General features: G+C 54.1%; 9 protein-coding genes and 1 non-coding gene across 10 annotated transcripts; 2 read left to right on the top strand and 8 right to left on the bottom strand.

Annotated features, from left to right (window-relative positions):
• Window positions 1–1,651: 1,651 nt before the first annotated feature.
• Window positions 1,652–2,245, bottom strand: VTN31DRAFT_445 (uncharacterized protein; the record flags this gene model as incomplete). The annotated part of the gene is made up of 1 exon (XM_069404839.1): window positions 1,652–2,245. One exon carries the CDS (start codon window positions 2,243–2,245, stop codon window positions 1,652–1,654), a length of 594 nt encoding a protein of 197 aa, XP_069263301.1.
• Window positions 2,246–3,473: 1,228 nt separating this feature from the next.
• VTN31DRAFT_444 (40S ribosomal protein eS19) lies at window positions 3,474–4,388 on the bottom strand (the record flags this gene model as incomplete). The annotated part of the gene is made up of 4 exons (XM_069404828.1): window positions 3,474–3,759; window positions 3,819–3,879; window positions 3,944–4,007; window positions 4,359–4,388. 4 exons carry the CDS (start codon window positions 4,386–4,388, stop codon window positions 3,474–3,476), a joined length of 441 nt encoding a protein of 146 aa, XP_069263300.1.
• Window positions 4,389–4,924: 536 nt separating this feature from the next.
• Window positions 4,925–6,961, bottom strand: VTN31DRAFT_443 (uncharacterized protein; the record flags this gene model as incomplete). The annotated part of the gene is made up of 2 exons (XM_069404817.1): window positions 4,925–6,714; window positions 6,772–6,961. 2 exons carry the CDS (start codon window positions 6,959–6,961, stop codon window positions 4,925–4,927), a joined length of 1,980 nt encoding a protein of 659 aa, XP_069263299.1.
• A 1,243-nt stretch (window positions 6,962–8,204) lies between these two features.
• On the bottom strand, window positions 8,205–10,119 carry VTN31DRAFT_442 (uncharacterized protein; the record flags this gene model as incomplete). Its single annotated transcript, XM_069404806.1, has 3 exons — window positions 8,205–9,661; window positions 9,727–9,940; window positions 9,991–10,119. 3 exons carry the CDS (start codon window positions 10,117–10,119, stop codon window positions 8,205–8,207), a joined length of 1,800 nt encoding a protein of 599 aa, XP_069263298.1.
• Window positions 10,120–11,572: 1,453 nt separating this feature from the next.
• VTN31DRAFT_441 (uncharacterized protein) lies at window positions 11,573–13,135 on the bottom strand (the record flags this gene model as incomplete). The annotated part of the gene is made up of 3 exons (XM_069404795.1): window positions 11,573–12,442; window positions 12,497–12,760; window positions 12,824–13,135. The coding sequence occupies 3 exons, from the start codon at window positions 13,133–13,135 to the stop codon at window positions 11,573–11,575; spliced, it is 1,446 nt and encodes a 481-aa protein (XP_069263297.1).
• Window positions 13,136–13,453: 318 nt separating this feature from the next.
• Window positions 13,454–13,774, top strand: VTN31DRAFT_440 (uncharacterized protein; the record flags this gene model as incomplete). Its single annotated transcript, XM_069404784.1, has 2 exons — window positions 13,454–13,500; window positions 13,570–13,774. 2 exons carry the CDS (start codon window positions 13,454–13,456, stop codon window positions 13,772–13,774), a joined length of 252 nt encoding a protein of 83 aa, XP_069263296.1.
• A 477-nt stretch (window positions 13,775–14,251) lies between these two features.
• Window positions 14,252–16,822, bottom strand: VTN31DRAFT_439 (uncharacterized protein; the record flags this gene model as incomplete). The annotated part of the gene is made up of 4 exons (XM_069404772.1): window positions 14,252–14,860; window positions 14,919–15,244; window positions 15,301–15,409; window positions 15,470–16,822. The coding sequence occupies 4 exons, from the start codon at window positions 16,820–16,822 to the stop codon at window positions 14,252–14,254; spliced, it is 2,397 nt and encodes a 798-aa protein (XP_069263295.1).
• A 1,477-nt stretch (window positions 16,823–18,299) lies between these two features.
• On the bottom strand, window positions 18,300–18,371 carry VTN31DRAFT_t5. The gene has a single exon. It is a non-coding gene; the product is annotated as a tRNA-Trp (tRNA).
• A 443-nt stretch (window positions 18,372–18,814) lies between these two features.
• Window positions 18,815–19,925, top strand: VTN31DRAFT_438 (uncharacterized protein; the record flags this gene model as incomplete). Its single annotated transcript, XM_069404761.1, has 3 exons — window positions 18,815–18,826; window positions 18,952–19,799; window positions 19,856–19,925. The coding sequence occupies 3 exons, from the start codon at window positions 18,815–18,817 to the stop codon at window positions 19,923–19,925; spliced, it is 930 nt and encodes a 309-aa protein (XP_069263294.1).
• A 346-nt stretch (window positions 19,926–20,271) lies between these two features.
• VTN31DRAFT_437 (uncharacterized protein) lies at window positions 20,272–21,820 on the bottom strand (the record flags this gene model as incomplete). The annotated part of the gene is made up of 2 exons (XM_069404750.1): window positions 20,272–21,257; window positions 21,316–21,820. 2 exons carry the CDS (start codon window positions 21,818–21,820, stop codon window positions 20,272–20,274), a joined length of 1,491 nt encoding a protein of 496 aa, XP_069263293.1.
• Window positions 21,821–21,873: the final 53 nt, after the last annotated feature.

Below are 21,873 nucleotides of genomic sequence, written 5' to 3'. Positions count from 1 at the left end.
GTCTGTGAGCGTGAGTGGTACGAGTTCACCTACGAGCATTGCGTCTAAACTCTAAACTCAACCACAATATCAATGCATCCAGTACTCGTAGTGCCACGATGCTTATTGCATCGCCAGCCTGAGATCACCCTCGATCCGATAAGTCCAACTTATAGACCCTAAAGACTACTCTAACAGTCCTTTCCGTCGGATAGGGTATCTGCAGGAAAGAGTCCCTCGTGGATCATGTTCCATGAACCCATGAACCGCATTCTAGGACGACAATCTGCATCTCAGGCGAGTTACTTTAGATGGCATCTTCGCATTCTGTTCTGCTTTCAGAGGAGTCGAGATACGGAGTACTAAAGTCATCGAGAATGGCGGAAACATAAGTAGTACGCTGTGAAGAGTTCGTGGCTGATTCTTCTGGAATTCCGCCAGCGCTCCTCGACGTAACGCTTCTGCCCGTTTGTACCAGCCTTGTCCATCAAGAGCGATGCCTAAGTACATACTACTGTCTGGTGAGGGCGTCTGGACGATTGGCTCCCGGTACCTTCTCCCGTCCTTGCAATGCCCGTCGATGCAGTTCTTCCCCCTGTCTGGTACTGTCTTTGCCATGCAAAGAAGACAACACCCAGTCCTGCCGAGGCTGTCGAGTGTGATCGGATGGGCAAAGCCCCAGTACTATCTCTTGTTCCCCCCCAGACCCGTCGATACAACACTATTGTCTTTTCGTACTGTCTCCATTCAAGGACGTTACCCAGGTCAAGATCACGCTGCTGAGAGTAGCAAGATCATTAGTAGGACCCGAACACTTTCTCTCGCGCCTTGCCAGTGCCCGTCAATGCAATGCTTCTGCTCTCTCAGTATTCTTGACGTCCAACGACGGTGCCCAAACTGCCAAGGCTCTCAAGGGTGTCTGGCGAGCACTTCTTCTCGCCTCTCCAAGGCCCATTGACACATTGCGTCTCCCCTGCCGTATAGCCCCTTGCTATCGAAGCGCGTTAGGTGCGAATTAGGTGCCTACACGTACTAGTTATTAGTTACTGTGTCTGAAATCAACCTGATGCATGCAGGATTGGTTCAAACTGTATCCATGGCCAGCCCTCCGCCTCTCGCTTGAAGTGCTGAGTCCAATGGCGTAGCAATTCGGCTACCCACGAGTCTATAGGTACTACTACCTACTCGGAAGCTACAAATTTTGTACTATATGCCGCAAAGTGCAACCGGGCAGAATACTCTGCTACGGCCTGGGACTTGCGACCATTGTAGCAGCTGGTCGACTTGAGCATGAACCGACCGTATATCTGTCCGTGAATAGAGTTTGTACTGGCCCACTGTATAGTAAATGGGCCGACAAGGCAAGCTGGGGCTCAGGTCATGAGTCCTGTAGGCAAGAAAGAGCGCCACAGTGACCTAATTGGTTGTTCGGCAAAGGCGAAGGGCATGGCACTGGCGCCCGCTATGATTCAAGAGGAAGTCTGAGAGAAACACGCAACACGACGTTCAACCACTGGCATTCAGCTCCTGTTTGCGAATAAACATTAAAACCATGTGGATATCGATGACAGTACACACATGGATTCACCACATGAGCGGCATCTCACAAACAGACACCCATCATGACAGAACAGGCAGCAGTAGAGAAGCAAACAACGAGAAAAGCAAGCCATCACGCATCATCATTAAGAAGCCCCTTCAGTTCGTCCATGCTGACATCGTACTCCTCTAAGTCGTAATCGTCCATGTACTTGTTGCAGCTGTCGGAGTCGAGTCCTTCTTTCCGTCCCTTTCTCGCCTCACAGGGCGACGGGGAGCGAACCAAGAATCTGGCGTCACGCGAAGGAAAAGGAGACGAAGGAGTAGCCGAAGCAATCCTGGCAGCGTCCAGCGTGGAGTTGACGCTGAAAACGGCACGGCTTGTCTCAGCATACTGAACGGGGTTCTGCAGTTGACGACCGTGCGTGGGATTCGCAATGGAAGCGGCGGTGTTGTGCTCACCGGCCAGAGAGATGACTGTTTCCGCATTCCCCAGGGCAGCGCGCGAAGATGTGTTGGTCGGAGGCTTGTTTTCTTTGTCCGCCTCGGGGTCGTTGGCGAGATCAACGAGGCTGGAGATCTGCAGCTCGGTCTCGGGATCTTGTTCGTTGTCGCCGTTCTTGTCATCCTCGTAGATCTGGAACGGCGGAGGCGACCGCGCGCGTCCGCTGCGGTTGCCAGAGAGGTCCTCCATGGGCAGGAGCAGAGCGGGATTATCTGCTTCCATTTCTAGCACGTCTTCCGGCGTGATGGCCAGTTTGAGATGTGCACGATTGAATGAGATGATTGAGGTCAGAAGAGATTAGAAACTCCCTTGTGGCGTGCCGGTTCACTTCAGGCACCAGGTTGGAAATGTCGTGCGAGACAGGAGAGTGTCAAAATCCAAAAACCCACAACCAGGGATCAGCCTTATTTCAAGAGACTCTCCATTCACATGATGCCCGTGTGTCTCATTACGGCGGCTTGTTTTGCCTCAGCCTGTTTGTGTGAGATGGTGCACATCGTGCACCCTGAGGCAGGAGCCGTTGCCGCATTCTCACCAGACGCGGTACAAAGCCGAAGTCTTTCCTCCAGAGAAACCCAAAGCTGATTTTCTCCTCAGAGATCAATGAGCAGCAGCTGAACCGCTGACACCTAAAGCACATTTGGATCTGGCAGACCCGATTCTCGCCATTGTTGCTTCTCCTTGGCTCTAATGAGTACTAGAGTACTCTATCCTTCAGCCGTTTCTTCTGTTTCCAATCCATTTCTTCCCCTTTCAATTCTGTCTCCGGGTGCCGGTAACGTTATTGACACCCTTGGACAACAAACATCGGCCGACGTCGAGCAATATATCGGAACACCATGTGGCAATGGCCGAAACTGGGTGCATGGAGGAATCGCAGAGTACGACAGGTATGTCCACGGCAGAATATTCTGTTTGGAAGGCGGTGAGCTTGCAAGCCAACGACAAGTTCACATGCTCAAGATCACCAAGACAATGAGGCATGAGTGTACTACTGTATATAGTGTATTCAGGACATTGTGCGTGCTAGTACGCGTTCAATGGATGATCACAATGGCTGACTGTGTCTGGCCGGGTCACAAATCAAGCAACTTTATCAACTGAAGGCCTACGGAGTACATGGATGTTGTTATTCTCATCAAACGTCCATCAGTGTACTCGTAAGTAGGTCTGTAGACAAGCCAATTGCTGGGAATTTCTTGTAGTCCACGGCGATCCCCATCACCAACAAGACATGAACGATACTATTCAGTAGCTCCATCTATGGATCCTAGCACGGCAAAGCATAGGCAGCTGGCAGGAACTTAACGCCTGAACCCACAAGAGCGCACAATCAAATACAGAAGGAACCGAGGAATCATGACCGTTTCGTTCTTTTCTGTCTCATTTCATTCAACCCTGGAAGAGACACAGAAGAAATAAATAAAGGAAACACATGACCGGATGTTATTTACTCCTCTTCCTCTTCCTCGACGGTGGTCTTGGCAATCCGATCCAAGTCACGCTGGCCGCTTTGCGTGATGCGCCGGCCGCCCTTCTCCTCATCGATCTCGACAACTCCAATCTTCTCCAGCGCCTGCAGAATCTTGCGGTCAACGTTGCCCGAGGCATCGACGTGGTGCGAGGGGCGCGAGCCGCGGTTCTTGGGCGAGCCGTGCACCCTGCGGAGACGGCCAACGCCGACGGTCTTGCGCAGGTAGATGTGCCGGGCGACGGCAGCGGCGCGGACGTAAAACCTAGTCAAGAGTCAGATATATGCTGTTTCCTCTCGCCCGCTCGGATTCTTAGATCGTACCAGTCAGGGTCCTGGGGAGGAAGCTCGTTGGAGTGCGAGGTCTTGACAGTGTCGACCCATCCTAGTAGCCAGGTCAGAGCCATTCGCCAAACAGGTGAGTCGCTTCAGTTCGAACATCAACGTACCTGGAATCGGCAGCTTGCCCTGACGCTTCAGGAAGGCGGCGTAAGCCGCAATGAACTTCTGAGCCTGTAGAGATCAAGACCGGATCAGCATCGGTCGCAACAACCCAACGGAGTGCATGTGCATAATCCCCGCCCCCCAAAAGAATACAGCCCCCGCCCGCGCTGTTCCCTGCTCAATCCAATCCGCCATTCCCCTCTTCACATCCAATGCCAGCATATCCCCCATCACAAACCCCCAAACCCAGTCCATATCCGACACCCTCACAATCGAATCCAATGCCGACAATTCGCACACATATTCCGCAGAGAAAACATTCTCGCACATCCAACCAAATTGCCTCTCTTCCAAAGATCAAATCCAACACGCCTAGGGAGAACTCAAGAAAATGAAGTCGGAGGATCGATCAAAACTTACGTCCACGTCACGAACGGTCACACCACCCATGGTTGCGACTCCTCTATTTTTTTCCTGCTCGGAACCTCGACGAGAGAAATGGCGGCAGAGGAGGGGAAAAAGAACGTCGGGCAGCCGGTCGTCGACTCTGTCCTTCGCGGTCGTCGAGAACAGAAAAAAATGGCCCTTGTAGCTCTCAAAGTGGATTCTCTGTGCGGGCGGGAAGGGCTTCGCTTAGCCTTTCGCGGTTTAGCCTTACCCTAATCAGAAAGTCACGTGATTCTCGTGTTTGGCTTGGAGAGTTGCCTATTAGGGAAATCCTGGTGCTGTCATCATCGACGATGGGGGAGACCAGATCGCGATCGATGCTGTCTGAAATCGATTCTTCATGGAGTATCATGACACTTATGAATTGAAACAAATACCAAAGAATTCATTCATATACAATACATGGTATCAATCGCGCATCCCAACGAGCAAAACCAGCAATCCAAAACACCTGTCCCCCAACCGTCTCCCATTAACCCAAGTTGCCCAACTTTGGACCTGTACTGTACATGAATGGTAAAATACTAAGTATTAGAGCGTTACAAAGTCGGTGCCCGCTGTAGTCCAACGCAGTACCGCACAAACAACGTGTCAATGAAATGATCGTGCCGGATCCCCGGCGGCCGGCATCGCTCAAACTCGTCGATTGCATCCTGGACGCTGTATCCCTTGCGTTCGATGAGGTAGCTGACAATGAGGAACCCCGTGCGGTTGAATCCGTAGTGACAGTGCACGCCGACCAGCGGGCGTTTGGGTGGCTTCTCTGAGCCGTCCGCCATTTCCAATTTCTTGGTGATTTCTTTTTCCAACTGATCAACGAGTCCAATGAATTCCCGCGTTTCGTCCGGCGTGGGGGGAACCTTGGACACCGTCGGGTGTTTGTGGTAATGGATCCCGCCCTCCTCGAGCTCATTCGGATTATATACGGGACTCTGATGGCTGATGTCGATGACGGCGTAGAGCTTATGGCGCCACCGCTGAGAAAAGAGAACGGGGTTATGCTCCTCATCCACGCCCCGGAGAATCTTCATCGCCACAAATGTGTCTGCAATCGGTTCGGATGTCGGCGCCACTTTCTTCCACTTGGCCAGGTTCTTGACGTCCCACTTTCCGGACGTGTTGAGGTGCTGGAGCTGCCATCCGAGACTGAGACGCGGGTCGACATGTTTCTGTACAAAGTCCTGGATCAGACCGGCGACTGTGCGGTACGTCGCCCGATCGTAGAGCAGAGCATGAGCAGCCGGGGCCGGCAGAACCGTCGTCTTGACAACTCTTGTCTTCGTAGGACCTTTCTCTGTTCCTCCATTGGCAGGCAGAATCACTTCGCGAGTGCTTGTGTCGAGACCGTAGCCTTCCTCGTGCGCACGGGGGCCGTTGGCCGTGATCGGTTCCGTGTCCTGCGCCCGGCTTGCATCGGGCACAGGTGCACTTGAGGTCTCAGTGATTGGTGACGACGGCGCCGTCGAATTGGAAAAAAAGCTCAGCAATTTCTTCAATTCCGCAGGTTTGGTCACAGCGTCGGCCTCCCCCGCAATCAGCAGGATGGGCACCTCGATCCCTGTCCAGACGTGACGTCCCGGTATTCCACCAATTGGCTGATCGCCTTGGTATGTAGGAAGGGTCCCCCATGCCATCCTCCTCCATACAGCACTCCGGCTCTGCGCGTTGAAGATGACTTGCAACCGCCGCGTGTCAGGGTCAGCAGCTTTGCCCACGAATCGCACCACGCTGTTGCTATTGATTCCGCCGCGACGATCCCTCATTCGCCAAAGGTTAAAGATCGGTGTCGGAATGTGCAATAATCGGCGAAAAAGCACCGTCTCGTGCGGTGATGGTGGCGTCGCCTTCGGGCACACTGCGATAAGTCCTAGGATATGCTCTCGCAATTCCATTTGGACTGGCGATGTTGTCGATGCCAAAAGAGCAGACAACGAGCAGCCGAGACTGTGCGCAATCAGCACCACACCTTGCCCAGCAGCCTTGTCGCGGTGCTGCTCGATCGCGACCGCTAGGAGCTCCGCCATGGCTTCGATAAAATACGCATCCCACGAGGTCGGCGCAAACTCGGACAATCCACATCCGGGCAAGTCAATGCCAAAACACGGTCCGACATTGGTGAGGCGGGTCAAAAGGGGGTGGAATTGGGCGAGCGATCCGCCCAGGCCATGAACAAAGACGAGCAAGGGCATGGGCGACGGCTCAGACGGCAGCTGATCCATGTGCGGGTGAGGGTAGTAGAACGTTCGCACGGAGGGATAGGCCGCGCGAGAGGTCGTGTATGATTTGTAGCTGGAGTGTTTCTTGAGCAATCCCGGATCGACGTAGTCAGCTTGTCCATGTCAGCAAGAGAGACAGGCCCAGTCATCTTGTGTCTCAAGATGCTCACCAGTCAACGAGAACCGCTTGTACGTCGTCGTCAGCTCTTTGGTGTCGACGCGGGAGGCTCTCGAGTCATCCTCGTCCTCGTCTTCCGACGACGTCATCGCTCCCTCTGCTGGCTTGCGATACGGCCGTCGTCGCACCGGTGGAGGGCCCTTCTCGGCCCTGCACCGCGACCATAGCCCGCAGCCCACCATTGTCGACACAACGGCAGTCCACAACACAATCACCGGCCAGTTCACTTGCACATTTCCATCCCCATCGGAGCTCCACAGATCAACCAAACCTCTGTATAAACTGGTTTTGACGCGGTCGATCGTAGGGACGGTAGGAAGAATAGAGGAAAGCGGAGACAAAAAAGGCCTCGTTGAGGACGACATGACCGGGGGTTTTCTTCGTCTCGTCAGGCCGTCTTACTGCCCAGTGCCCGCCCACACCCCCGGTCTCAGCAGAACCAGCGTCTCGGGGAGATCGGCAAAAGTTGGTCTGGAATGTATCTCGCCAATGATGGCGGCCGCGGAGTCAACGCTGCATGAGCCGTGCGGAGATTGGGCAATCGATGGGATAAAGTTGAAACCAATCGGTCCGCAGCGTGGCGGACCGTGCCAATGACGCGGATTCGACCTCGACGCTCGATGGAAGGTTGGCTCAGCTCAAGCTTGGTGCGCAAACAGAAGCCGGGGCGCGGAAGCTCGGATTTTGCTGATTACGGGGCTGGCCGAGAGGACAGACGGGACGATCTGCGGGATGGTCTCATGCAAGGCGCCAGATTTGGCGCATTGGGATTCGAGAATGCAAAAAGCGAAAAATAAGATTGGCCTGTTGTTGAAGCAATTGAGCCTCGAAAATGCGCAAGGGAGATACGATTGAAGTGGAGAATGCGAGATAAAGAAATCGTAGTCAAAATGGATCAATCGGATTCTGATTGATGGGGAAGAGGCTTCGATTCATCCATCTCAACGTTGAAAATCTGGCAACAATCAGCTTTTTTTGTTTTTTTTTTTTTTTTTTTTTTTTTTTGTTTTTGTTGTGTTTTCTCCATAAAATCATGATATATGACCATCTTTCTGGCTTTGAACACTTGTAGAAGTACAGTGATGCAACTGAGGTTGCCTTGTTTCAAGGTGATGGCCTGTCGGATGCAATCCGCCGCCAACGTGCCTCAATCGCAGTGGCTATGGATTGCCTGACGCAAACGTGCATTGACTCTACCCGATTCTGGGCTACTTCTCGATCAGGTCGCAAAATAGTATTGCCAATCGAGATGACTGTGTACTTCCTTGTTGAGCACCTACAGGCTACTGAACGAGCTTTCGTGGCTCGTATCGATGGTTGAGTTGATGTCAAAACGGTCCAGCTGACGTCCCCAAAATAATTATCCATTGTCTATGTACTGTTGCGTGGTGATGGGATTCCAGAGCCGTATGTCCAGCCCGTGGCTCAAAAGAGATCCGTAACTGCACCGTGCGAAGCATCGCTGACCAGGGCGGCGTACTTGGCCAAGGTGCCGCGAGTGACGTGCGGCTTCGGGGGCTTCCAGTGCCGGAGTCGTTCCTGGATCTCCTCGTCGGAGACATCCATGGTGATCTGATTGGTTGCCGCATTGATGGTGATCACGTCGCCGTCTTGCACCACGGCAATGGGACCGCCCACGGCCGCCTCGGGCACGATGTGCCCGACGATGAAGCCGTGACTGGCACCCGAGTACCGACCGTCCGTGATCAGGGCAACGTTGGTCAGCTTTGCTCCCATCAACGCTCCGCTGGCACGTAGCTGCTCGGGCATCCCCGGCCCGCCCTTGGGACCTTCGTAGCGGACCACGAGCACCAGGTTCTCGTCCCGGGGGATTTCGCCGCGCGCGAGCGCCTGGTCGAGCTCGTGCTCTTTGTTGAACACGCGGGCCTTGCCCGTGAAAGAGAGACCCTCTTTGCCCGTAATTTTTGCCACGGCACCGCCCGGAGCCAGGTTGCCCCTCAGAATCTGGATATGGCCCGTCGACTTGATCGGGTTGTCCAGGGGCCGGATGATGACTTGATCCTGTGGCAGTGAGGGGAAGGACTGGACGTTCTCGGCGAGAGTCTTGCCGGTCACCGTCGGGATGTCGCCATCCAACAAACCAGCCGCGATAAGCAGCTTCTGCACCGACGGAATACCGCCAATCTCGTACAAATCCGCCATGTAGTACTTACCGCTCGGGGACAGGTCGGCGATGAAGGGGACCTTGTTGCTAATCCGCTGGAAGTCGTCCAACGTGAGATCGACCTCGGCGGTTTGCGCCATCGCCAGGAAGTGCAGGACAGCATTGGTGCTGCCGCCGAGGGCCATGGTCATGACAAGCGCGTTCTCAAACGACCGCTTGGTAAGCAGCGACCGCGGTGTGATATTCTTCTCGAGGCAGACCTGGATCGCATCTGCGACCTTGACGCACTCGCGCATCTTCGCGGGGGACTCAGCTGGGGTCGACGAGGAGCCCGGTAGCGTCAGCCCCATAGACTCGATGGCGGAGGCCATGGTGTTGGCCGTGAACATGCCGCCACAAGCCCCAGCGCCGGGACAGGCACTCTTCTCGATATCCTCGATGATCTCCTCCTTAGTCTTACTGGTGTCGCCGCCGTCGTCGTCGGGCTGTCGCAGGGTATTGTAGGCGTATGCCCCGGCGGCTTCGAAGCAGGTCGAGATGTTGACGCGTTTGCGCAGCAGCTTCGAGTACCCGATGCCGATGGTGCCGCCGTAGACCATGATTGACGGCCGATTATGTCGCGCCATGCCCATGATCACACCGGGCATATTCTTGTCGCAACCGGGAATGGCGATGCATGCGTCATGGTACTGCGCGCAGGTAACAGATTCGATGCCATCGGCAATCAGTTCGCGGGTCTGAAGGGAGAAACGCATGCCTGGAAAAAAAAAAAACCACCTCAGCGTGTCTGTCCTCCGCTATCGGTCGAGGATCGTCTAGTACCTTCACTGCCCATGGAAATCGCATCCGACACACCGATGGAATTGTACTGCCAGGCAAGCCACCCTTTGTCGACAATTGCCTTCTTCACCGTCTTGGCCAGGTCGAGCAGGTGCATGTTGCATGGATTGCCCTCCCACCATACCGAGGCCACGCCGATCTGCGGGCTCTTCTTCATCGTCTCCCGGTCTGTCACCCCTGCGCCGTAGAGCATAGCCTGCGAATGTCAGAAGGGGTGCCGCTGATCTGGAAAAGGACAGAACTAACCTGAGCACCGGGAAAGTCATGGCCGCGAGTGATGTAGCTCGAGTATCGATTGAGCACTGGCGTGCCGTCCTCATGCTTGGAGCCATGAGGGACGGCGGGGAATTGAACGTATCTTGCTTCCTCGGGCATTTTGAACGCAATGCGGGTTATTCTGGACAGGAAAGCAACGATCGAGATTCTTCAGAGGGACAGGGATTCTACCATGACAGAAGAACAGGAATTGACGCCACAAGCAGACAAAAACTGCGGAGTTCATTCCGGAATGTGTTTTTCTCATGTTCGAATTAGAGGAGCTCTGGTTGGTTCGATCTCCATCTTCCCCGCCTGATCGGAGTTGATCCGATGCGGGGGGATCTCAGATCGAGGCAAATCATGGAATGCTGTTTACATGCACACACCTTTTTGGCTTCCAGATTCGACAGAAACAAGATCAGATTAAGCAACGTACCTAGGTAGTTCACCGCATTCACGATCAAGCCCGACATACAGCTAGTGTCGCCGAAGCCAACCCAAGAAAATTCTCCCGAACCTAGCGCATGACTTGGGAGAAGAGAAAAAAAAAAAGTTCTGACTTCATTTCTCATAACAGATTCAACAACATCCCCATCCCCAGCAGCGCAGCCGTCAACGGAAACAAACCTCGAACAAAGTTCCTCCGCGACCAACTCGCCAACAACGCCGACACTGCATCCCTATCCTTCTCCGTCGTTGAAGTCGCCAGCGACTTCCCGTTCACACCACGCGGCAGGCGATACGCATCGAGTCTCCGATTCACCGGCATAATGACCAGGAACGTGTACGGCACGATGAATATAGTCAGCACCGCCGCGGCAACGCAGAGGCTCGCAGTCTGCTTCGCTCCTCCGCCCCGATCCCTCGAGAGGAATAACATGCGCGGGCAGCAGTAAGGTCCAGCACGCTTGCCGTCAGCGCCAAGGGAGGAAAGATCATTTTGCTGATGTCGTAAACGTTGCGCCATTGATGCGCGATGTGAGCGGGACTGGGACTGGGACGCGGCCCACCATGACATTGCGGACTGCAGGCGGGGAGGGCCAGCGTTGGAATCGTCAGGATGGAGGTGGAAAGGATGCCGCCTGCGTAAAGCAAATGGTAGGCGGTGTTCTTTGTAGGGAACTGATAATAGTCGCCTAGTGCTTGGTGGAAGTAATACGGATCGTACCAGACGTGAAGGCCGACAATACAGCGGCAGTTCCTTGTAGGAGCTTAACTGTGATCTCGACCATTTTGATCGATAGCTTTGAAGCAATGATATGAAGAGTAATTGGTGCCAGTGTCACGCAATTCTTATAAAGCAGGCGTACGTTTATCGAACGTTTGAATTTGGAGCGTCAAAACTCGGAACGGACGCTGGAATGAATTCATGCATCATGCATCATGCATTATGCATCGACCTTGCATGACGTGGTGGAACGGCCCAATCCCGCCAGAATAAGGGTCGGGGCCACGTAATGTCCCGCAAGGGCGGCATACATCCAATTTTCAGGAGAACAGGAGATTGTCCATTAAAAAGTAAAAGATGTCAGCAATGTGCGATCCCTCCGCCAGCCATGACTCCATTCATTCATGCAAATCCTCCATTATCAAGGTCGTTATCCCGGTCGATCTCGGCCCAAGTATTGGAACCCTCCAGTGCCTCCCCGTTCTCGATGCCGCGTATCACACCGCCACCGCTATTTTCCTTGTCCGCGTGAGCGTCGGCTTCCTCCTCAGATGTGGACGCATTGCCGTCGCGCTCATCGGCGACAATAAATCCGACGCTGCGGCCGCTGCCGGGGATCCGCCGGGTCTCCTCGAGAACGTCGCCATTCCATGGCTTGCACTGTCGGACAATCTCGCCGCACCGGAGACAGATCCAGCCCTGCCCCTCCTCGGCCTCTAACTTCTCCGTGATGCAAACGAAGCAGTATACGCATCCACAAGGCACGGCTTCATACGGATTCGTGATGTCCGTCTGTGCAGAGCCAAAGACACCACCGGCGGCAGCCGACGCGCTCAGGATATCGGCTTCCGATGTTGAGGTTGGATTCTGCGCCTGGTAGCATACCGCACAAGTCCGCTCCGGCAGGAAAGCAAACTGCCCTTGTTTCTTTGCCGAGTCGTCATCCTCATCGCCCGACCGCATGGCAATGAGCGTTTTTCGCCAGGCCCGGGACAGCCACCGCCGCCAGCGGCCAATGCCTACGAGTGGCAACAGAAACAGCAAAAATTCCGTAAATGCGTGCCAGACCAACTGGCGATTGAGGTACTCGAATGACACCTCGCGGCTGACCTGGCTCGAGGGAGGTGCAAGCCGCATCCGAAGAATGCGATCAACCAAGGTTCGGTAGCGGCCATTGACGAGAAAAACGAGAAAGGATACAAAAGCAGCGCAAGAGTGAACGGTCGATGCCAAGCTGGTCAACCGTGACAGGAGGCGTACATTTGGTGACGGCTGCGCATGGGCATGAGCCGAAGATTCACTTCGCACACATGGAGCTAGACCTACCTCTTCGTAACCATTTTCACGATCCACCAACCATGTTTCCCACTTATCCCATCCATATCGGCCAAGCACAGTGAGCAGGCCGTACAACGACTTTTGCCATTTTGTCGGCGGGACCGGAATGGGCGACTTGTTCCGATTATCAACATACTGTAGCCCTTGCAATGCTGCGCCATATGTAGTATTATGATCCCAAAGAGCTAGCTTGAAGAGAATCGCTCGCAGCACAAGCTGGATCTCACTCGACCAGTCGTCACGGATATGAGTCTTGAGAACCACATGTCATTAGTACCTCCTATATCTACAGACAGTAGCAGCAAGGAGACTCACTCCAAAATACTTGAGAGCCTCGCCAACCTGTCCCTGCAACAAGCCGAGCAGCTCTTCATCCAACAGTTCCGAGTCCACCTGCCCAACCCGATAGCTCGGCCTCGTCCCTTCCCGACCCTTGATTCGGTCCCACACCTGCAAACCCGAACGCGAAATTCGGCTCAATGGATACGGGAGTTTGTCGAGAGGAACAGGGCCCGTTGTCGCCCGCTGCTGCTGTTCTTCCGCGCGTCGAACCCGGGTGTTCTCCTCCAGCCGTCGGCGTCGCTCCAACACCCGCTGCTGAGCGGCGGCAAAATTGGAGGGACTCATGATTGCGTAATCATGGCTGACCTTAGAGACATGGCAGAGCGTCGGTTCCCTGCAACAGGCGACGTTGCGCGTGCATGGTTCACGAGATGACCTCGGGTTCACTGTCGGGTGAATGCGATCTGGATTGCACGTGACTCGATCAACCTTCCGAGGTTTGTCTTATCGTCTCACGTGACTTGAGATAACGATAAGATTTTCGACTTGAGGCTTCAATCGACATTCAATCCGGCGAGGACATGTGCCAACATACACAATTCTCTAGACTGAAGCACAAACGCCTCGATTGTGTCTGTTCCTTCTTCCGACAAAGACAGCAAAATGGTTCAAGGCGCAGTTAAGAAGCAGAAAGCAACCGCTCCCAGCAAGTATGGCCGTTTCATTTTCTCCAGATCAGTGGACAATAAAGGATGTACCTAACGTACCGAACGTCTTAGACCCAAGTCAAAGATCGGCCCCCGATCAATCGCCCCGAAAAAATCCAAGCTCATCAAGAAACACAAGATGAACAAGAAAATCACAGCGGGCCTCATTGCGAAGACTGAAGAGCAACTGGCGAAGCGGGCAGGGCATCTAGAGTTGTTGGCAAAGGAGAGAAAGGAGAAGATGAAGGAAAAACGGCCGCAGCACAAGAAGAAATGAATTTTTTTTTTCTGTTGTTTTCTTTCTCTTGGTGCATCTTCCCTTCCTGGAGGCAAGGAGTTGGGTATTTTCTAGATGGCATGGTCAACGTGGCTGATATTAGTGTGCTGTGTGTTTGTTGATACCCCATTTGTCTTGCCAGATCACGATTATGGATTCACGGATGATGGTAAATGTATTTAGTACTTCAATCACCATTATGTGCGTCGATTTGCTATGTACCGACTGGTCAATATCTACATATTATTTCCACAAATCAACAACCACTCGTAACCAATTCGAGCATAGAATGTTGAAGATGAGCTCAATTGCATCAGATATCCAACCCTCATGCCCAATTTGTACGCCATATATTCCGTGAAGCATCCTCGCCACCCTTGGGTATCTCAAAACGCCTCTCCCCTTTGCTAAAACAACCCCTCCTCAGAATATGAACAGAGAAAAACAGAAACCAGATCCGTCATAAACAATGTTTGTTTATGCTCTCGTGATCGTGGTCGAGAGCCGTTTCGGGACCCCTGCTTTTTCGATGAGCTCCTGTCCCTTATCCAGCCACTGCTGGAATCCCTTCTCGGTCGGGTCAAGAGGGAAATCATCCCATACGGCCTCTTCGGCATCGGCGTATGTCGACCATATGCCCTTGGGCACGTCGGACATGGACCAGGACGGCAGTTTGGCCATGACATTGGTGTAGTATACGTAGAGGATGCGGCATAGGAGATGCACACGATCAACGTAGTGCTGCTGGGAAGGATCGGGTTCGACGCCGCCGTCGCCGAGCCGCTTCCACCAGGATACTCGCCACCGAAGGGTCAGCAGGATGCGCCCGAGCTCACTCAGAAATCGGATATGCGCTTCGAGTGAGATGCGCTTCCACTTGATGTTATAAAAGTCGCGCTCCAGTTTCCGGAAGCCTTCTACTTCCAGCATCCGGCAGAAGATGCGTGAGAGTTGCGCAGCCAGCAGGATCTCCTTGCGATCATCCGGGTTGCTTGTGTCCATGATTCGGTCCTCGCCGCTGCCGTCCACGGGCACAAAGCTGTACGTTGCGCGGCTCGGCATGTTGTTCCACTGCGAAAGAAGCGCCTGGTACGCTGTGAGAACGCTATGGCGGTCAACGAACATGTTGGTATGTGCTACTTACGTAGACATTGTTCATTGGATCGCAGTCCTTGACGCAGCGCAGCCAATTCTTCGACTTGTCCTTCGACCCGATGATTCGGCGATCGACAAATTCCAGGAAATTGCACTGCGACGCATCGTTACATTCGCTGAAGCTCTTCAGGAATTTGTAGGCTTCTCCCAAGTCGAGCACGTAGAGCGATCCCCATGACTGACTGGCGCGGATGTTGAACTTTCCCCTGCGCGTTTCCAACAGGGTCACCAAGTCCTTCACATCGAACGCGGATGGGATCTCCATGCGGACCCGATTCTTCCCATTGACGGTGATGTGATTGATAGCTCGTTGCGCTGGTTTAACGCATATTAGTGAGCTGGAAGCACCCAGATTGGTTTGGTTATCGTACAGATGTAATTGCAAGTTCCAAACTCGACAATATTGCTGAAGCAAGCTCGGGCACATGGTTGCTCGTGAAGGGTCGGGCGGCAAGGATCGCAAGGCGACTGACCGTCACACTAACGAGGGCTCAGTAACAAAAACACAATGGAGACTCGAAGGAGGCCACTCCGACTCACCTTTCTCTTGCTCAGGCGACACTGCACGCACGTGTCTTTGTTCTTCCGTCTTGCCCCCGCGTTCACCCGGCTTTGTATCGATAGGGGCCCCTTGCGTCTAGCTCCTCGAGGTGGAGCGACAAAATCCTCCGACGAGATCGATCCTCCCATTCCATCCTCCTGAACGATTTGCAGAGGCTTTGGTTGAGTGGGCTGTTCAACACCCATGATCGAATTTCGTTGTCTCCGCTTGCGGGCCATGGAAGCCGGCTGGCACGCCGAGGGAATATGAGTCACTCCGCCATGGTGAGGCGGACTCCAGGCGCTAGTGGCAGTTGTCAAGCTCATGTCTGATGAGTCTTGGCTAACCATAAATGCACTGACTTTGGGAATCACTGGCGACGCATTGGAGGAAGTAGACGTCGACGACTGACCCCAGTCGGGCGCCCAAGGGACTTCGTCCTTGACCTCGGAATCCGAGAATTCGGTCTTGATGTTCCCAGTGTCTGCGGACCATGTTATGTTAAAGCCTGCGGTTCCATTGCCATGGACCGGCGAACCTTGTGGGGTGTTCTGAGATTGGGCCGTGTTTTCTTGATCCTCAGGTTTCATGTTCTGGGAGAAGGAGGTTATAAGATTCGGTGTCATGGGCATTGTAAGCTCCGTGAGCCACGGTGAATTTGCAGTTGCTGTCGTTGTAGGCTCTTCGCTGCCGTCATTTTCGGACTTCGGCTCTAAAGGCGGCGAAATCGGGAGCTGCTGCGTTGGAAACAGTGTTGTCTGGGGTGTAGCAGCGCACCAATTGTCGGAACCATACGCAGCCGCAGATTGTTCCAGACGACGGTATTCCGACACCGTATCAGGTTGATAGGTGGTGTTTTCTAAGCGAGACTTCCGATCGTCTGTCTCATCTACAATCACCGCTTCGCTCGCTTTCGCTGTCTCTTTTCCAAACGAAGACCCGAAATAAAGGGACTCATGTGGCCTGGCCAACCCCATGGGGTTGGGCAACTGGAGCTGGGCCCACGTGGCATCCGGTTGGGACACATCGTCACCGGAAAAGGGATTCGTTTGAGGACTAAAGGTTCCTCCCACAAAGTTGACACCTTTGGGGATCCCTGCTGTCACATTGGCGACTTCTTGAATGGGCACGTCCACACTGTCGCGGCTGGGAGGGTCGGAGGCGGAGGTCAATTCGGTCTGTTCGGCATCGCCTTCGTTCGAGTCCTGACAAGTGGTGTCCAGCTCGGGGGGGTGTTCGAGGTCGTACGAGTTCCAGGACAGGGACGGGATCTGGTTGGAGGTCTCCCACGGGTCGAAGAACTTGGGTTCAACACCGGTATTGGAGTCTGAGCCCCCAATGTCCATGACCATGGAGTGTTTCACGGTTGGGCTCGGGACGAGGGACACAGACAGTCGCGGTCCAGGAGGGGCGGACTCTACGGAAAATGCCCTCGAAAGTCGAAGATTTGTTGTTTCGAATTTAAACTTTGGAGAGATGGATGGAATGAAGCAATTGTAAACTCGAGGTGCGGGATTCTGCTTTTGAGGACGGTTGCAGGGCTGAGTTGGGCAATTCTACTTGCGCTGGGGGGAGGAGGAGAGGGCCCGTTGAGATCACACACGACTCTGGCGGGCTGGCCCATGGAGATTGGAGCATGAAGCGACCCTTCGGGGCTGTTTTTCTTTTCCCCACCAGAAAAAATCAAAGATTTTCCAGCCAAGATGCGAAAGAGACCTTTGCGCCCCGCTAGTATGCAGCCGGGCGGACTCCGCGGAGCCGGAGGACGAAGAGTCTTTAGACGGAGTTCTGACTGGCTGCGGTCCACTCTGTCGGGGAACCGCTCTGAATTGCGAGCCGAGAACGATCACGGCGATCACGTCTTCTAGGCTGATGATTGAAGTTCCTCGCCCCTGAAAGTTGGGTCAGGGACTCTGACTTCAGGAACGGGTCGGCAGAGAATGTTGACATGGTCTTCAGTCCATTTCTGTAGGGTATTGTCATGAATGGCTGTTTCTGAGCGAATTTTTGGCTCTTTCTTGGACTGCCAAGAGACACCCTCCTGATGTCAAGGGATCGCTGCGATATCGGCGGGGTCCCTCCATCAGTCCATCTCGATCCAAATCCTCCCGTCAATCCAGAAACGCGCCAAACTCGATTACGAGCAGAAAGCATCGAATCAGAGTGGTGAGAATAGTCGACATGTCGATTCGACAATTACCCACGTAATTCGATTGCGAGACCATTTTCAAGGTGATTATCTCCAGTTCTTAGCCTCTCTCATCCATGCTGAACCCAGGTTGTGTCAGCCAAACAGGACCAAGGTGTCGTGAATCGTGGTAAGGGCTCCCCGCATTGACGAGGCGGCCAATTTGAGTGATGGGCCATGGAAAGTTGGCAATCAAGAGCAGGAAAGTCAACAAGCTGGAATGACGGCAAGAACGAGTTGTACGAGTACTCCGTATGTGTGTATGGAAATCGTACTTGTTCGTTCATGACAATCTTACGTGAGGCTACACGAGCTTTCTTCTAATAGTATCAATCGAATGTCTCAGCCTTTTCTTTTCAAGGTTAGTTTATAACTTACATAACAGTTTCGTACAGAGTAATATTACATCCCGTAAACAAACCCAAAGCGCTTGTGTAGTGTGTACGAGTACTTTCATTTTCCACGCCGGTTCGATCCGAGCCTGGGTAGCAGGAGCACACAATCTGAGGCTTCTAAGCCACTCCAGCTATGGATTGGCGAAGCAAAAATCCATGTCCACTGGCACTTAGTCAATCAATGTACGCAACATGCCCGCTATTGAATCAAATAGAAAGGGCGACAAGCTCTGCAAAAAAAAAAATTGAGCCCAGCCCGATTTGAACGGACAACCTTGTGATCTGGAGTCACACGCGCTACCGTTGCGCCATAGGCCCTTTCGATCCACATGTCAAGGACAATTTTGACTGCCTGAGCGTGCGAGAGCTATCACGTGTTGATAAGGGCTCATTCTCGGGCTTTAACCCCATATCGCTGTGGGTGCCTGGCTCGGCAACTGGGCGTCGTCGGGTCCATTCTTCACCGGGAGGCGGGGAGGAATGGAGCAGGTTCAATGGAATGGCAGCGAGACTCACCGGAGATCTGTCATCCGGGATTCGTCGCCGAGGGCGACCTCGCTCGGTTCACCGGTTCACGTTTCATCGGCCCCAGCTCCGTGGTCTCAATATAAACAGTTGAGGAACGGAGGATAGAACTGTCTGTGGCGGGTCCATAAATGTACTCCGTACAGCCCGTTGCTGCGATTGCATCGGCGCGTGTTTCTTGAGGACGCGAATCCAGGAGGGGTAATGGTCATCAGCCGTCACTCGGGCGAAAAAGGATGCACATTCTCGTACGTTTTTTTTCAGGGTTGAATTGCTCCGGTTTCGTGTCGAACGGACGGCGAAACTAAGGAGCAATTAGGAACTGGCTTCAATCACAAGAGTCGCTGGCTGATGATGGTCGGATTTCATACAGGTCGTGAACGATGACGGGCCGCCGTCCAAACGGTTGTCGCCGTATGTCCGGCCGTTGGTGAACGCACTGCAGGAGGCGGGCCATCGCGTGTCTGTGGCCGTACCCGCAATATCACGCTCGTGGATCGGCAAGGCGCATATCATCGAAGCTCCCATCAAGGCCACCTACGTCCACCCAGACGCCTTCCACGAGGACGGGACATGGGCCGACGATGACCCCCCGCGCACAGACAATGACTGGGTCGTAGTCACTAATGGCACGCCAGCAAGCTGCACGCAGCTGGGCCTGTACAACCTTTTCACCGACCGCGGACCCGTCGACCTGGTGGTTTCCGGTCCCAACCATGGCCGCAACGCCTCGACGATATATAACCTATCCTCCGGCACCGTGGGCGGTGCGCTGGAAGCGGTCACTTGCGGGAAACGAGGGATTGCGCTGTCCTTTGGAAGCAAGGAGGAGCAGCCGCCAGAGGTCATTGACGCAGCGGCACGGCTGTCAGCACGACTGGTGAATCACCTCTGGAACCATTGGGACGAGGGAGTGGAGCTCTATAATATCAACGTGCCCATGCGCGCGGACGTTGAGAGCCGCCCGATCCGGTATACGCGCGCGCTACCCAACCGCTGGTCGAAGGGCAGTCTTTATGCAGAGGTCCCTTCAACCGGCAAGGCGGCCGACGAGACGACATCAAACGGGGAAATCGGGGCGTCGTCAACGCCAAACGGCGGAGAGCCGCGCCGCCGCGAGCGACACTTTCGGTGGTGCACGGAGCTATCAGACATCAAGAAGAGCCTCGCCGCGGCCGAGGAGGGCACAGATGCGCACACCGTTCTGAATGGATACACAAGGCAAGCATCGCCAACTCTAGCCCTACCATGAGCATCTACTAACTTTCTCCCATTAGCGTCACTCCCCTCCTCGCCAATTTCTGGCATCCTCCAGGATTCTCTGGAGAAATACATCTCGATCCTTGATTCCGATGGCCCAGAGATACCACTCTCTATGCTGATTTCGTTCCCGCTTGCTGGTTTTGGCAGTCTTGTTCATAGATAGATGGTTGATATGGAAGGTCGGGTTTCTTAGACTCAAGCATCGGGTTCGCGTTGGATCATAGACGGATATTGTGCATTGCATACTGAAAAATATCATCACAGAACAGATCGCCTTCGGTATCCGGACCAAACTAGAAGGAATAGCCGTAGAAACAATCCACCACCTGCAACACAGTATCGATAGTCATAAACAATTGGGGCAACGAAAACATCTCCAAGCATTTCAATGCATTAGGGTATAGATAAAGGACACAATGAAAAAGATCAGTTACAGTGCTCGCGCGGCTTCACCGGCCCCATCCTCCACGGTAGATATCTTTTCCACGCGCATCTTGCCCTTGACGTTTCCACCCTCGCCGACGCCCATGCGGCGGGCGACGTATCGTTGCGCGACAACGCCAACGGCCAGGGAAAGGGTCTCTTCCAGCCACTCGGCCACCCATTCCCTCGGATCAATGCCGCCGCTCTCGACAATCTCCGCAATGTCCTCGGGCACCGTGACGCGCGGAACATTGCGGTAGTCTCCCGATTCATCCTCGACAGAGGCCGGAGCCGGGGCATCCAGCCAGCTAATCCATTTCTGGGGGAGAGACTGCGATACGGTGTGATACGCGATGCCGTGCACCGGGTCGTGCAGGTAGACCGCGAAGGAGATTTCATTGTCGGCTTCGTCGGCAACCTCGACGACTCCACCGGTCGAGTTTTGACTCTCGCTCGACGGGTTGCTCTGGAAGAGCTCCTTGGATGGCGCCTGGCTGATTGCTTGGATCGCGAGGAAGATGTCGCTGCTGCGTACAGGGTTGGACTCGCTCAGCTCCGTGGTCGCTTGCTTGGCGGCCTCCTCAATCCCGCCTCGCGTAGAATAAAATTCATTCGCGTAAGCCTCCGCACTGACCCGGGCCAATTTAGTTCCCTCGACGATTCCTGCCACGGCGTTGATATTCCGGGGATTTCCAGGGACCACGGTTCGCCACCAGGGCCCGTCGTGCCAGCCAGCGGTAGAAACGCGAAAATAAGAATCTGAACTACGCCGTGGCGAGGATTCTTGACCGCGTTGGATAACCATCAAATCACCGCCTTCCACCTGGGACATAACCCGAGAGAAGACGGAGTAGATCAACGGATCCAGGCTGGGGTATCCAGACAGGTCATGGGTAATGTGAATTTGGAGGCGCTCATGAGACGAGATCGGAGGGGCAATCGTTTGGATCAGGGACGTGAAGGTCGGCATAGCCAGAGTTCGCAGTTCACCACCTAGACGGCATGACCGGGTCAGAACTTGCTATCAGTAATACCACGGAGCTCAACACACCAAGGTCGCGGAGCGCTCCGACATTGCCCTTGACCTGCTCGGCCCATTTCTGGGCCTCCTCGTTCTTTTGAATTTCCTTTACTGCTGCTTCGGCATGCTTCATTGCGGCCGTTGCCGTTGCGGTTGCCGTCGACAGAAGGCCTCCCCACCAGCTGCCTCCGGAACTCTTCGACGCAGATTCCTTTTCCGTGGTTTTGGCATCATCTTCTTTTGCTGGCGTAGAGGCTGACTGAGAGCCTGCTTCGGTCGGTTTGCGGGCGGTCGTCGCAACCTTCTCCTCGCTCGAGCGACTTGGCGTCTTCGATGCCCGTGTTTCGGACGACAGACGCGGAGTTACTGGTCGTTGTGCCGCGAGATCTTCGAGTTCTGCCAGCGGATCGTTTTTGAGCTCGTCGGTTGATTTCCTCGGCGCCTGCGGACTTGTAGTCTTCTCTGAGTCCAGCCCCAGGTCATCGAACTGAGCCAGCAGTTCGTCATTCGTTGGTTTGTGGCTCTTGGGAGGCATAACGAATGGGGCTGTCCCGATAGGTTCGATCGATTTTCAGGGAGTAAGATTTT

Source organism: Thermomyces dupontii (genome assembly GCF_041956625.1).
Source record: "Thermomyces dupontii strain NRRL 2155 unplaced genomic scaffold VTN31scaffold_1, whole genome shotgun sequence".
Taxonomy (NCBI): domain Eukaryota; kingdom Fungi; phylum Ascomycota; class Eurotiomycetes; order Eurotiales; family Trichocomaceae; genus Thermomyces; species Thermomyces dupontii.
The sequence above is the reverse complement of the archived record's forward strand: the minus strand, read 5'-3'. Positions and strand labels throughout refer to the sequence as shown.